Source organism: Phascolarctos cinereus, unplaced genomic scaffold (genome assembly GCF_003287225.1).
Source record: "Phascolarctos cinereus isolate Bilbo 61053 unplaced genomic scaffold, phaCin_HiC Scaffold_5;HRSCAF=322, whole genome shotgun sequence".
Classification (NCBI taxonomy): Eukaryota; Metazoa; Chordata; class Mammalia; order Diprotodontia; family Phascolarctidae; genus Phascolarctos; species Phascolarctos cinereus.
Window position 1 is genome coordinate 30,533,698 of NW_027555958.1, and position 14,002 is coordinate 30,547,699.

General features: G+C 41.8%; 1 protein-coding gene across 2 annotated transcripts in view; it reads right to left on the minus strand.

Annotated features, from left to right (window-relative positions):
• Positions 1–14,002, minus strand: part of RPA1 (replication protein A1) — a 56,401-nt gene that overhangs the window by 5,697 nt on the left and 36,702 nt on the right. For both annotated transcript variants that reach the window (XM_021006979.2, XM_021006980.2), the window contains exons 14-15: positions 11,535–11,711; positions 9,362–9,469 (exon numbers count right to left, since the gene is read on the minus strand). In XM_021006979.2, coding sequence (XP_020862638.1) covers positions 9,362–9,469; positions 11,535–11,711 — 285 coding nt within the window. The remainder of the gene's footprint in view (positions 1–9,361; positions 9,470–11,534; positions 11,712–14,002) is intronic.

Below are 14,002 nucleotides of genomic sequence, written 5' to 3' on the forward strand. Positions count from 1 at the left end.
TCATCCCTACAAGCTGCTAAACTGACATTCCTAAAGCACAAGTCTGCTCATGTTACTCAGTAGGCTTCTATAGCTCCCTACTGCCTCTAGGACAAAATGTAAGCTTCTCCTTGGCATCTTCACAAATCACCTCCAACCTAACTTTCCAAACTGATTTCACATTACTCTCCCTCACATATTCCACAGCCCAACTCATGGACCACATTTTTTTTTTCCTATCTCTGGGCTAACTTGTGCCTGGAACACCTTCCCTCACCTCTACCCCTTGGAATCCCTTAGCTAACTTAAAGCTTCAGCTCACGTGCCACCTCTGAATTCCCCTGGCTGTCACTGCTTATCCTCTGGAAATTCCTTTGTACGGATTCTGCCCTGTCTGTGCACGTGCTGCTCTTCCCAGAAGAATGGAGGCTCCCTGAAGGAAGGGATGTTGTGCTTCTGTCCCTGCATCCCCAGTGCTGAGCACAGTGGCCAGGATGCATCGGCTGTTTAATAAATGCTTCCTGAATCGAATATGCTTCTTGTACCATTGAATGTATAATAAAACCAACTCTGCCAACTCCTCATGGCTTTTCAAAGGGGAACGTGTGAGTTATCCTTTGTATCACTTTGTACAGACTCCTTTAATCGTCTGGTTTTCTTTACAGTGAGAAGGTGAAGCCCGAAATGCTTCTATTCCTCCAGTGGTACGTCCACTTGATGATCCTGGACAAGGACCTCAGATTCAGAGTGTTTATACTGATTTTCCTGTCCCCTCAAGAGCGGAAGGGGAGCCGCACAGGGCTGAGGGCCATGCTGCATTTTCATTGTTTCGCAGGTTGCCGTGGCAAAAGAACTCCTTATAAGGTGAGTGGCCTGCCCAGCTCTAAGCAAGCAGAAACACACCTGTCACTAGTGCCTTTTCAACATCGCAGAACCTGCCGGAACTTGGATCGGTGGAGAGAAAGGGCCAAATGTGATTCTGAGGCTGCCAACCTGAATGATCAGAGAGATGGTGGTACCTTCCATGGGTACAGGTCAAGTATGAAGGAATCATTCTTTGACTTGGAACTCTGCACTGGATTTCCCCTAATGGCAGCAAACTTCTCCCAGTTAATGCCTCATCTGATGTTAATTATTGGGAGGGGGAAAGGGGAAGGCAGGAGAGCACTCACTGGACAAGGTTCTCTATGTTACACCTTTCAAGAAATCTTGTACCTAACATGTATGCGGGGACACCTTGTTGGAAGAAAACCTTTAAGATGGAACTGTGTCATACTAAGCAAAACATTATTGTCAACAAACACCACACACTGCAGAATCTTGGAGAGGGCTGGGAGAGAAAGGAAAATAAATTCTGAATTCTGTTTCAGAGATGTTGACTGTGACACCTACAGGCTCTCCAGGTGGTTGGTACCCAGCAGGCAGCTGCTAATGGGGGACTAGAGCTTGTGAGATTTGAAGCAGATTTATAAATGAGGAGATATCTGCTTAGGAATGACAACTGAACTCATGGGAGCTGATGAGGTCACCAAGAGAAAAGAGAAATAGAAAGACCAGAACACAGCTTTTGGAGCACTCCTACAGTAAGGGAGCAGGACAGGAGCAGGGACCTAGCTAAAGGAAGCTGAGAAGGGCAGATTAAATAAGCAGAAGAGAATCAGTAGAAAAAGGATCAGAAAAGACCGAGTCTATATCTAGGAGGAGAGAATGAGCAAGTGGCAAAAGCTGCAGTAAACTCTAGAAGGATAAACCTGAGAAAGATTATTAGATTTCATCCTTAAAAGATCACTAGTAATCTTGGAAGGGGCAGTTTCAATCAAGTCTCCCCTACCCTTAAAACAAATTTCACTAGACCCTCCAGCTACTGTCCTCTATCTCTCCTACCTTCCTCAGCCAAACTCCACAAAAAAGCTTCTAACTCTTCCTTTCCACATTCACTCCTCACCTGATACAAAATGGCTCCAACCTTTATCACTGGCTTGAAACAGCTCTCACCAAAGTTACCAATGATTTCTTAATCAACAAATCCAATGGTCTTTTCTCGGGTGAATGATTCTCACCCTTTTACTGCATTTGACATCATCTAGAGTTCACACTGCCCTCGTGCCCCACCCCACCCCACATGTGGATTTCTACAACACAAAGCACTGAGGTCGCAACTGGGATAAGATAAACTTACATGGAACTCAGGCAGCAAAGTTGTGACTTCCTCCCGCTGTCTATGAGGAAAGGCAGTGAAAGCAGTTGGCCCGAAGAAACCAGGGCCCAAGTTTAGGAAGGCCTGAGTGGCAGCACCCATAGGCAAAAGATTCAAGAAACAACCTGACTGACTACATGATGGAAGGACAGAGCAGAAGTAAGAAGGATCTGGTGGCTGGAGGCCACAGTAAGGACACAAAACAGGGTTAGGAAGAGTAGATCACAAAGAGAAAGGAGCTTGTGACCTGAGAAAGGCATGTCAGAATCTTGGAAATTGTTGACCTTCTGGGAGGGGAAGGGAGAGGGATATACCGGGATATGTAGGTGATATAAAAACAAAGATACGTTCAATGATAAAAGGAAAGAGAGGTTAAAAAAAAGATAACTAGAAATGTATGGCAGCGCTGTAAGAATGGTGTGTGGAATGCCAACATTCAAAATGAGCTGAGACCGATAAGGAAGCTAAGGAAAACAAAGAGAGATTTTAAGCAGCTTAGAAGAAAAGAGGAAGACTGACCAAAGGCAAAGCAGGCTGCTTACGGTGACTAGAACAAGGATGAAAGAAAACCAGTGAAAGGCCCAGCTTCTCAATCCTTAATTTGTTTCTGTTTTCCCTGCTAATGACAATGAATATTCTTTGAACTCTTTCCATCTCCACTGGTGCAGTCATTGGGTGCACTGATCTCAGACTTAGCTTACTTCACTTTGCATCAGTTCCAGAAACCTTCACATTCTTTTCCATGTTCACATTTATTGTCTTTCAGAACAGTAATATTCAATTACATTCACACACCAGACCTTTTTAGACACAGTTTCCCAATCAATGGACACCCACTTTGTTTACAATTCTTTGCCAACACAGAAATTGTTGCTATAATCTTTTAGTGTTTATGAGGTCTTTCTTTTTTTATCAATGATCTTCTTGGAGTATATGTCTAACAGTGGATATGGACCTTTTTGTCACTTTCTTCTTATAATCCTAAACTGCTTTCCAGAATGGTTGGACCAATTTGCAATTCCACCAACAGAGCATTACTCTGTCCATCTTTCCACGATCCCTCTACCACTAACTATTCCCATCTTATCATCTTTGCCAATTTGTTGGGTATGAGTAAAACTTTAGAGCTGTTTTGCTTTGCATTTCTATTATTACTTATTTAGGAGTCTTCTTTCATATACTAGTTTGCAATTATTTTCTGAATACGTCTTTTTAAAATCTAAATTGGTTGATGAGTTCTCTGTCTATCCACATCATCTTTTTTTTTTTTTGACAATTCTCCTTTTTAGCTCTTCATCCCAACTGTTTCTTTGTGTCTTCAGAATTTCAGTATTGAGATCTTCCAATTCATCCTGGATAACTTCCTTTGTAGAATTTTAGGCCATGAGAGCCTGCCTATCCTTTCTTAAAACATTTTAAAATCTGCTCTTGTAAAATCTATGGAACATGTCAGACCATGCTCAGTTTTCCTCTCCTCCATCATAAATAAAATGGGAATGGTTACTTTCCCCTAAGGTTCCTATGTCTCTACCCCAGCAACTAGTTTTCTTTGCTGAGACTCTAACTCAGAAAAGAAGCTGCCCTGATTGGTAAGAACATCTCCTCCACCACATGAAAAAATGCTCCAAATCACTAATAAAATAAGAGTAATGAAAATCAAAACAACTCTGAGGTTTCACCTCACTTCCTGCAAATTAGCAAAACTGACCAAAAATGACAACAGTCAATGCTGGAGGAGTTGTGGAAAGACAAGCACACTAAATACATTGTTGGGGAAGCTGTGGGATAGTATGGTAATTTTGGAAAACAATTTGGAATAATGGAAATGAAGTGACTAACCGTACTCTTTGAACCAGATTTATACCTCAAGGAAGCCATTGGTAAGAAAAAAGTTCCCATATACTTCAAAATAGCAGCACTTTTTATGATAGCTAAGAATTGGAAACAAAAGCAGATACTCATCGATAGGTGAATGGCTCACCAAATTATGATCCATGAACATAATGGAATGACTGTGCTGTAAGAAATGAAGTCAAATTTGCCTCATCATATGAGGATCGTTAAATTACTTTGCTCTTATTACCCCTGCTTTTTACATAGTTATCTGAGGTCACAGGCTCTAATATTGGCTTTTCTTTCTCCTATGAATTTCTGGATGTCTCAAATGCTATCCTTTCTACACTGTAGCTACTTTGGTATTTAGCGCTGCAGATCTATACAGACAGTTGTCTACCTCATTCATTTCATGATTGGAATCTTCGGATACTTTATTCACATTTCTTTCTTAGTTCCCTTCTTAAAATGAGAGGAAGGTTTGTATAAAACAAGGGTGGAGAACCTTTGGCCCTACGTGGCCTTCTAGATCCTCAAATGCAGCCCTCTGACTGAATACAAACTTCACAGAACAAATTTCCTTAATAAATAGATTTGTTCTATAAAACTTGGACTCAATCAAAAGGCCACACCCAAGGATCTAGAAGGCCACAGTTTCCCCACCCCTAGTAGAAAGCACTGAAACTTTTAAAACAATATTGGGGAGCTGAAGGCATGGGAAGCACGAGGTGGCACCAAACAAGAATGGAGTCTAAGAATTACGGGAGTTGGAAGAACTACAGCCAATCCAAACCAAGGCAAGAGGTGGTCTCTCGACCAACCTTGTGGGGTACCACACTGGGTGCACTATTGGGTTTTGATTTTGGAACACACTCACACAAACACTCACTCACTTTCTTTCTCTGCCTCTGTCTCTCTCTCTTCCCCCCCCCCCCAGCTTGCCTGGTTGTAAAGGCCCTCACCATTACTTGTAAAATAGGCTGTCGTCTGGAGGTTGTAGCCAGCTAGACCAAAACAACAAGCGCTAGAAGAAGTATAAAATCCCTCTGCTTAGCTAAGTGGAAGTTACATTTGAAATCTTAAGTAGGATCACTTAAAATACTAGCGTAGTCCAACCATGCCAAAGGTAGCTGGATCTCTCTGGCAAGAGCTATTTGTATATTAATCTCAGGGGAACAGGAGTATAAAAAAGGTTTGTGCCTGTTGGTCTATTCTTTAAAAGTTATTTTGCAGGGAAAGGCTATGAATATGTAAACTGAACACAGTCAAATGTGCAAAAATTAAATCATTTTCTATCTCCTTCCAAGATTAAGGTAAGTGTCTGGCCCACACTGCAAGCATGGGATGGCTCCTATGGGGAGGGGTATCTATATGTCCTCATTCAGCAGCAGCGAAGGCAGTTAAATTTAATAAGCTAATAAAAAATCCTGAAAGGCCTGCATTGAGTCTTACAATCTGTTATGAAAACAGAGGGCCAAGCAGAACAGACAATGAGGATAACACCACACTTTAAAGCACATTTTAGTTGTTACTGGTAAACAGTTTTGACAGAATATTTTCAGAAAGCTAGCAGACAATTTTAGAGATGTATGGGGGATGGGACAAAATCGACAGAACTGAAAAGGAGGACAAGAAAGAGAATGTGCCAAATAAACAGCAGATAAACTAAGATCTCTAGAAAGGATCATGACCTACTTTAAGACTGTTTTAGGTGAAGGAAAAAAAATTCATTTATCAATGCTTTTCTTTGTATGGTTTAAAGAACAGCAAACTCTCTCTGATACAGTCTCTCAAGTTCAGCTGAGAGGGAATAATCATTAACAAACCTATACAGAAAGTGTATCACATTAGAATAAAATAGAACTTGGCAAATGGAACATCTAATCTATCTAAGGCCTAACTTCTGGTATATTCCACTTTAAGCATCAAATATACTTTGAAATCCAGATTTTCAATCAAAAACATATTAAAATTTGAGGCTGATTATTCACTATGTAAAAGAAATATTCATTTTACAAGATCTTAACAAAAGACCTGCTGCCTTGCTTCTCTGCCCACTTTGACCCTCGAAGGCCTACTCAAATGCCCTCTGCTCCAAACAGCAACCTTTGCTCCTCTGATCGGTAACGATCCCTTTCCCCTTTGGTCTTAACTTGGTTTACACCTCTCGGTTGTTTTGTTTTTGTTCGTTGTTGTTGTTGGGTGTTTTTTTTCGTGCCTCATTTTCCCTATTAAATTGCCACGGTTGATTTAATCTTCTATCTTTCATCTACCCCAAAGCACAGTCCAGTGCAAATAACAGGAGCTTAACAAACATTTGTTTAAATTGAATTTCCTTGAAAAAGCAAGTGCTATTTATGCACAGAAAATGTCATTTGAGGATATCTTAAATAACCCGAGAAATATTTAATGCTCATGGCTGGGCTGTGCCAATATAATAAAAATTAAAACATCATCAAAGTTAATTTACAGATTTCATGCTGTACCAAAGGGATACTTTACAGAGCTAGATAAAATAATAGCAAAATTCATGCGGAGGAACAAAAGATCTAGAATATCAAGGGAAACAATAATAATTTTAAAAAGGTAAGAGAGGGAAATAGCAGTCTTCAAACTGTATTATAAAGTAGCAATCACCCAAATCTTGTGGTAACAGTTTTTTAAAGAAGTAGATCAATGGAACAGGCTAGACAATGAAGAATCAGAAATAACTGAACTCAATAGCTCAGTGTTTGATAAAACTGAAAATATAAATGACCTAGGGGAGAACTCTCTTATTTCACAAGAATTTCTGGGAAAACAAGAGAGCAGTTTGGCAGAAATTAGGCTTAGACCAACATCTTACATTGTGTTCCATAATAAAATTCAAAACGGATGTGACCTGAATATTAAAGATCATACCATTAAAAAAATCAGAAGAGAAGCAGATAAATTATCTTTCAAAACTATTAGTCAATGACTTTTTAAGGAAGAGAAGGACAGAGGCAATTAAAAAAGATAAAGCAGATAATTCTGATTACATGAAACTGAACATTTTTGCATAAAACAAAGTAACACATCTGGTAGAAGAAAGGTCAAATCATCAAGCACTTATTAAGTGCCTACTATGTGCCAGGCACTGGGTTAAACACTGAAAGGACAGTCCCTGCTTTCCAGGAGCTCAGTCTGATAGGGGAGATAGCATGCAAATAGCTATGTACAAACTATGCTCAGGATAAACTGGAGATAATCAACAGAGGAGAGCACTGACATTAAGGGGATTGGGAAAGGCTTCTTAGAAAAGGCAGAATTTTAGCTCAGCTGTGAAAGGAGCCAAGGAAACCAGGAGGCAGAGAGGAGGAAGAAGAGAATTCCAGGAATAACTGGGGACAGCCAGTGGAAATGCACAGAGACAGAAGATAGGAATGTTTTGTGCAAGGAAAAGCAAAGAGGCCACTGTCACTAGAAGACTGGAAATGTAGGAAAGGGCCAGTTATGAAGGGCTTTGAACACCAAGCAGAAGATTTATAGTTTTTCTTAGATGTGACAGGGAAACACAGAAGTTTGTTGAATTGTGTGTGTGGGTAGAGATTCAAGGCAGGGAGAACAACCAGAAAGTTATTGCAATAGTCCAGGTGTAAGGATCTGTACTAGTGCAGTGGCAGTGTCAGAGGAGAGAAGAGAGCTGACACAAGAGGTATTTCAAAGATAAAAATCAAAAGGACTTAGCAAGATTCAATTTGGGGTGGAAGAGAGTCAGAAAAAAGCGAGGAGTCAGAGATGACACCTAGGTTGGATTCTTGGATGACTGGGAGGATAGTAGTGCCCTCAACAGTAATACGGAAATTCAGAAGAGGGGAGGAGGGTTTTGGGAAAAAGATGATGAGTTCAGTTTGGGGCATGTTGAGTTCAAGTTGTCTACATCTGGTTTGAGATATCCAACAGGCAGCTGAAGATTCAAGTTTGGAAGTCAGGAGAGAGCTTATGACTGGATAAAGTCAATTTCAGAATGATCTACATAGAGATAAACGGATCCATGGGAGCAGATAAGATCAGCAATGGAAATAATACAGAAGGTACAGGAAGGTGAGGAAAGGACAGAGCCCTAAGAATTAACCACTATTAAAAAAAAATTTTGTACAAATCCAGCTTCAGACACTTGACACTTACTAGCTGTGCGACCCTGGGCAAGTCACTTAATCCTGACTGCCTCACCAAAAAGCAAAAAAAAAAAATCTTTGTAACAAATATCTCTCATAAGGTATTGATATACAAGACATATAGACAACCAAGCCATTCTAAATCTGAGCAGTCAAAGGGTATAAACAATTCTCAAAAGAACTGCAAATTCCTAACATGTGAAAAAATATTACAACTCTCTATCAAGAGAAATACGAATCAAAACAACCCTGAAGTTTCCCTTCACACCCAGCAAATTGGCCAATGACAAAAGATGGAAAGAGCCAAAGCTGGAGGGGCTGCAGAAAGACAGGCACACTGGTGCACTGTTGGTAGAGCTGTGGATTGGCACAACTGTTCTAGAAAGCATGACGACTATGCCGCATCACACAGAGAGCATAACAAATTCAGAGAAACATGAATCGTCTTAGAATGCAGAGCCATAAAAACAATTCCACGATGACCACTGCCAGGTAAAAGGTGTTCCCCTTCTGCCATCCAATCAAGAATTGAATGTTGCTAAAACAGAAAGAGTAAGCTTGGCCCCACAGCAGAGATATAGAAGAAATCCCCCTACTCCTCTGCAGAGAGGACAGTCAGCAGTGTAGAACATTGCATAAAACAGCAGAATTTTTTGATATGTTGATCAGTTCTGCTATTTTCTCAACTTTCTCTTCAAAATAAAAATTCTTATAATAAGGGTTAGCTGTCTGGGAAGTGGAAGAATTCAAGAGAAATTTTATGCAATGTAAAAAACAAGATATCAGTGAAATCTACTATTAAAAACTGTGATTTGGTTTTCCATCCAGCTTTTCAGGGGTGTCAGTGGTGTAAAGCAAGGTATGCCCATCCATCAGATGATCTCAGAATCTATGTTGATTTGAGATATCCTGGCCTCAAAAGCAGACAACACGGGCACGTAAGCAACAAGAATCAATCTCCTACATCTACTGAGTGCTTTTTACCTATCATAGCATGTCTCACAGATGCCATACAATCTGATCTCTTCCAGGGCATCCATATCTATCAAAGTACAGGACAAGAAGCTTGGCATCAAAGAGAACTGGATTGGGAAACAAAACGCAAACAGGGGAAACAGTCTAAAGAGGTGGAAATCATCGCATAGAGAAGAATAGTGTCCACACAGAAGGCCTTTGGGAAATCTGCATCCTTTGAATCGGAAAGGTGACTGACCTTGTCTTTTAATTCCCCGAGATACGCAGCATTCTGTCCAAGGATAGCCTCTGCAGATTCCTGGAAACAAGTTACCCACTGATTCTCCTGGAAATCTGCAATATTGACCTGAAAAAACACAACTCCAAATTATTTCCCCTAGAGAAAATAAACAGAACTGTAATCATTGTATTAAGAAACTATTATTATACACCTATAATCATTCCATAATAAGTCTATTTTAAAACTAAAAACTGGATGAAAATGAGAACACAATGTGATATAGATAGGTGTGAAGACACACACTGTCACAATCCCTGACACAGAGAACTCAAGTTTCCCTCCACCCATCTGCCACTGCCCTTGAGCCTGGACGTTTTCATAAGCCTCTCCTTTACGACATGAGCTTTACGCCTTTGGTTTTTCATTTCAGAGGGATTGCGTGCTCCATGGGTCACACCAGCGGCTTCACCCAAGGTTCTCAGGCTTCCACTGGCAGAGGAGTGGGGGTGGGGGCCTCCAGAAGAACAGACAAGGCATAAAAGTGAGTTGAGGGGTTTAGTCTGGACTTAAAATCTCCTCATTGTAAGGCAGCCAGTGAATTTACATTCAAATCTAAGTGAGCAAATGAGCCGAGAACAAAGTGTTCCCAACTTGGACAGAGCACAGGAAGCTTGAATCAGAAACTGCATCACCACAAGTGTAAGCGAGGGTGGGTGGAAGGGCGGGACGGAGGAAGAGGCTGCAAATATCTCAGCCTCGAAAGTAAGATAGAGGAGAGCCAAGGATAAGATGGGAGAAAAGCCCCAGCCTTCAGAAGGCAGGAAAAGGGGATGCCCATCCTCCCGGCCATTGGTGAGGGAAGGTAACCACAGACATGCCATCCTCCCTCTCTGAGGCTCAGGTCTCTTATCTTTACATTCGATGATCTATTGGGCAAGTGACTCAAGGCATCCTTATCTTGGGGGTCTGTGGGGCTTGTAAGAAGGGTTCTGTTACTGACGTGACCTGACAGATGAAATATGGTAGAATCCTCTTGGTAAAATAACACACAGCCACAGAGAGCAAGGCAATGGATGACCTATCTATGTGGCTCCCCCCTGCAGCTTCCACAGTCCCTGGAATGGGAAAAAAGGCCAGAGACACCAGAGTGGCAATCGTGTTGGACACACAGATCCAGGGGACATGAGCGACTGTGCACAGGAATTTTGCCATTTAAAGCTTAACAAAAAAAGCTATTGTGAATGAACTGTCTACAAAATAATGCATTATCTCAGTTCTGCAAAAAGCACAGGGTACAAAACACAAAATGATAAACCTGACTATAGACAAAGTGTTTCTGCTAAGCTAAAATTCTGCATGGCAACTTAGGGTAGCTATAAACCCTTAATTTGTAAGAGGTTTTTAAAATGGAAAGAAGCTCAACTCTAGCAGGGGAAGAAGACGCCACCATTTCGACATCACTCAGAGACGTTTTCCTCTGAGGCAGGCTCCATTAAGGCCTGGGAAACAGAACATTACCTACAAGAAAATGAACTAAATATAGGGATCATCTGTACAAGTGCAATTACTGCTCTCCAGAAATGCCATTTCAAATTAATTTATCTTCCTAACTGTTAGCAGGCAAGTGCCACCAACGCTCTAATTGCACTGCAGGCCATACCTGTGGACTAGAATCAGGAAGAGTCGCCAAACTCAAATTTCTGGGAAGAAGGACTTTTAGTTGGAACAAAGTATGCCAGTGAGTTCATTAAAAGCCTCCTTTCTTCCCTCCTTGTTTCCAGGACCCTCAACAAACTGTTCCATGCTCACTCATCCCTAGGGCTTCTGGCCAGCATGGGGGATGGGCACATGTGTGCAGTCAGAAATAACAGATGCCACCCACCCAGTGGAGTCAGCGAGCCTGGGTTCACGCTCTCCCACTTATTAGCTACGGGACCGCAGGGAAAGATTGAGCTCTAAGAGCACTGCAACGGTGCTATCACACGTCTTAGTCCCTGCAGCACCCACTGTAGTTCCATACACAGGAGATGATGAATACATTTCTGAGTGACCTTCACCTCGGGACCTAAGGTTTTTCATCTGTAAAATTGCGCTACTCATAAAGTAATCCATCACATCACATCCAAGGGTTATCATAAACGGAATGCTCTGCACGTTATGCGGGCTCTCTCTCTGAGCCTCAGAATCTTACCGACAGGATCATCCGGTACTTAAAGCTGGGAAATTCACGATCACACTTCTCACAGCGGTAGAGTCCATTCTGCTGGTCTATCACTTTCTTATTGCAATCTTGAGAGGGACAGGCCTGGTACATACAGTTCTCCTTTCGAAGATACACCACAGTTGCCACACAACTGAAGTAATCCGCCTTTCAGAGGGACAGAAGGACAGGACACTGGTTCACCAAACCTACATTCCAGACTACAATCACAGGCAACTAGAGTGCTTTAGTGACAGACTATTATGTGGTATGTTGAACTATTCAAGGTCTTAAAGATCCCAGGGCTCACAGGGAAAGATTTCTTCTAGAGTGTTAGAGTCCAAGCATACCAGTGCAACAACAACAACCACCCCACTTTCTGTGTGTGGGGGTGGGGGTGTGGGGGTGTGTGTGGTTAAACCTGGTTCTAAAGAAAATAACTTCTTAATGCTAGAAATGCACCAAAGTCTCAATTGGGTTATGCTCAAAAGACAGAAAAAATGTGTTCTCTCTTTCCCTCTACCTGAAGACTAGGCAAGAGTCACGCTCTGCAGCTTTCTCTTTCAAAAGACAAAGATTTCTGTCCTTTGCATTCTTCTTTGGAGAGCGATGAATCACCAGTTAGCAGACCTATGAAATAGAGTGCTGCAGACTATAAAATCTAGTAAAGCTATGGCCAAGCAGCCTGCCAGCTGATTTGTTTGGGGGTGCAGGGGAGGACAATGAATCCCGGGGTCTAGAGTGATCTGTGTCTTTATTCAGCCGATGTAAAAGCCCACAGAAGCCAGCTTCCACTGCTAAGCCTCAGTCCTATGCGAGTTCTGAGATTCCCTCAAGTGCTCCCTCTCCAATTCCCAAGACAGTTCCCAAGGACAGCATGCACAGCATAAGAAGAGAACCGAGTCTGTAATTAGGAAAGACCAAGGTCTGAATTTCAGCCCCGCACGTCCAAACGGGATAACCTTGAGCAAGTCCTCTGATGTCTCAGAGCCTCAGTTTTCTCACTTACAAAATGGGATATAAAAGCAGGGATAACTACCTACTTCACAGGGTTGTTGTGAGAGAAAAGCACTTTATAAACCTTAAAATTTAATATAAATGTAATCTACTACTACTATCAGACAAGACTACAGCTCAGCCTTGAGGATCTCTAAGGTTCCTTCAAATTCACATTTTGGTGGTAGAGGATAAATCTAATAGAATATAAAATTAACAGGAAAGAAGGATGACATATTCTCTAAGTCCTAATAAAAGACTGGGAAATCAGTGCCATGCAAGTCAATGTGAACCCAAACACTACAAAAAGAGGCTCAGTGCCTATTTAACTGGGGGTGTGTCAGCCAATAGGGCCTTCCCACCACATCCCAAATTCAGAGAAATCTCTTAGAAGTGGGAGAACTATTTTGGACTGAATATTATATGTTGTTTCTTTGTTACAAAGGTAGGCTCAAAGGAAACATGTACGTACACAAAATAACTATTTAAAAACAAGAAGGCATCAATAAGATATATTTTTAAAAATATACTTCAATATAAATAAACGTTTAAAAACACAAAGAAATTTGGACAGCTTTGGGGCTGAGGTTAGGACTGGGACAACCCCATGAAAGCTCCAGCCTTCCTGGGGATGTCTGCTCCAGACCTAAGTTAGCTTCAGGCCCTAGAGTTATTTCGAGGACTCTCAGTACCCGCTGTACACACTCCACCCAGCCCTCTCCAATCCCTAGTCCCACACAACTCTCTTGATTTTCCAGTGTGGGCCAAGTCCAGAACACATCCTAAAAGACAAAGCCTGCTCCATACCAGGGGCACAAAGGGACTCATGGGGTGGCTGGTTCTTCACTCCTCTGCCTTGTGATCCAGCCTGCTGTGAGAGGCAAAGAGGAGCAGGGAAGCGGTTACTGGGTGACAACAGAGATCTGTCTAATGCTTGATTCTTAAAATCAACACACGTTGGTGAAGATGAAGGTGATGATAAAGATAGGAGAGGAAATGCAGGGAGTGTAGTGAGAAGACAAAGGAGAAGGGGCTGGATCTTGCCATCAACAGGCCTGGGCCAGATCTTCACAGGCCACAAAGCCTGGAAGAAAACAGAATTCGAAATATGCATGGAAAAGACCTCTGGAAAACCAAGCTCCATGCCAGAGGCAGCCCTTAGCAGGCAATGTGAATGGGCATTCTCCGGCTAATGTCTGAGAGTAACTGGCCAAAGTATAAACCTCAAAGACCCCCAGATATACAAAAACATCAGAACACACCTACCTGAGGAGTGAACACTTTAAGGTCCAAGATCAATCACGCTAAAGAACACCACAGAATTGAAGGAATTCCAATTCCTATTCTAGCCCTCTCTCATTCTAAGGTCACAACAAACAGGAGAGTCCTCGAAGTTAATACCTGGTGTCACTTGTTTGACATCTTAAATTATCGCTATGCTGAACCTTAATGGTGAAACAAAC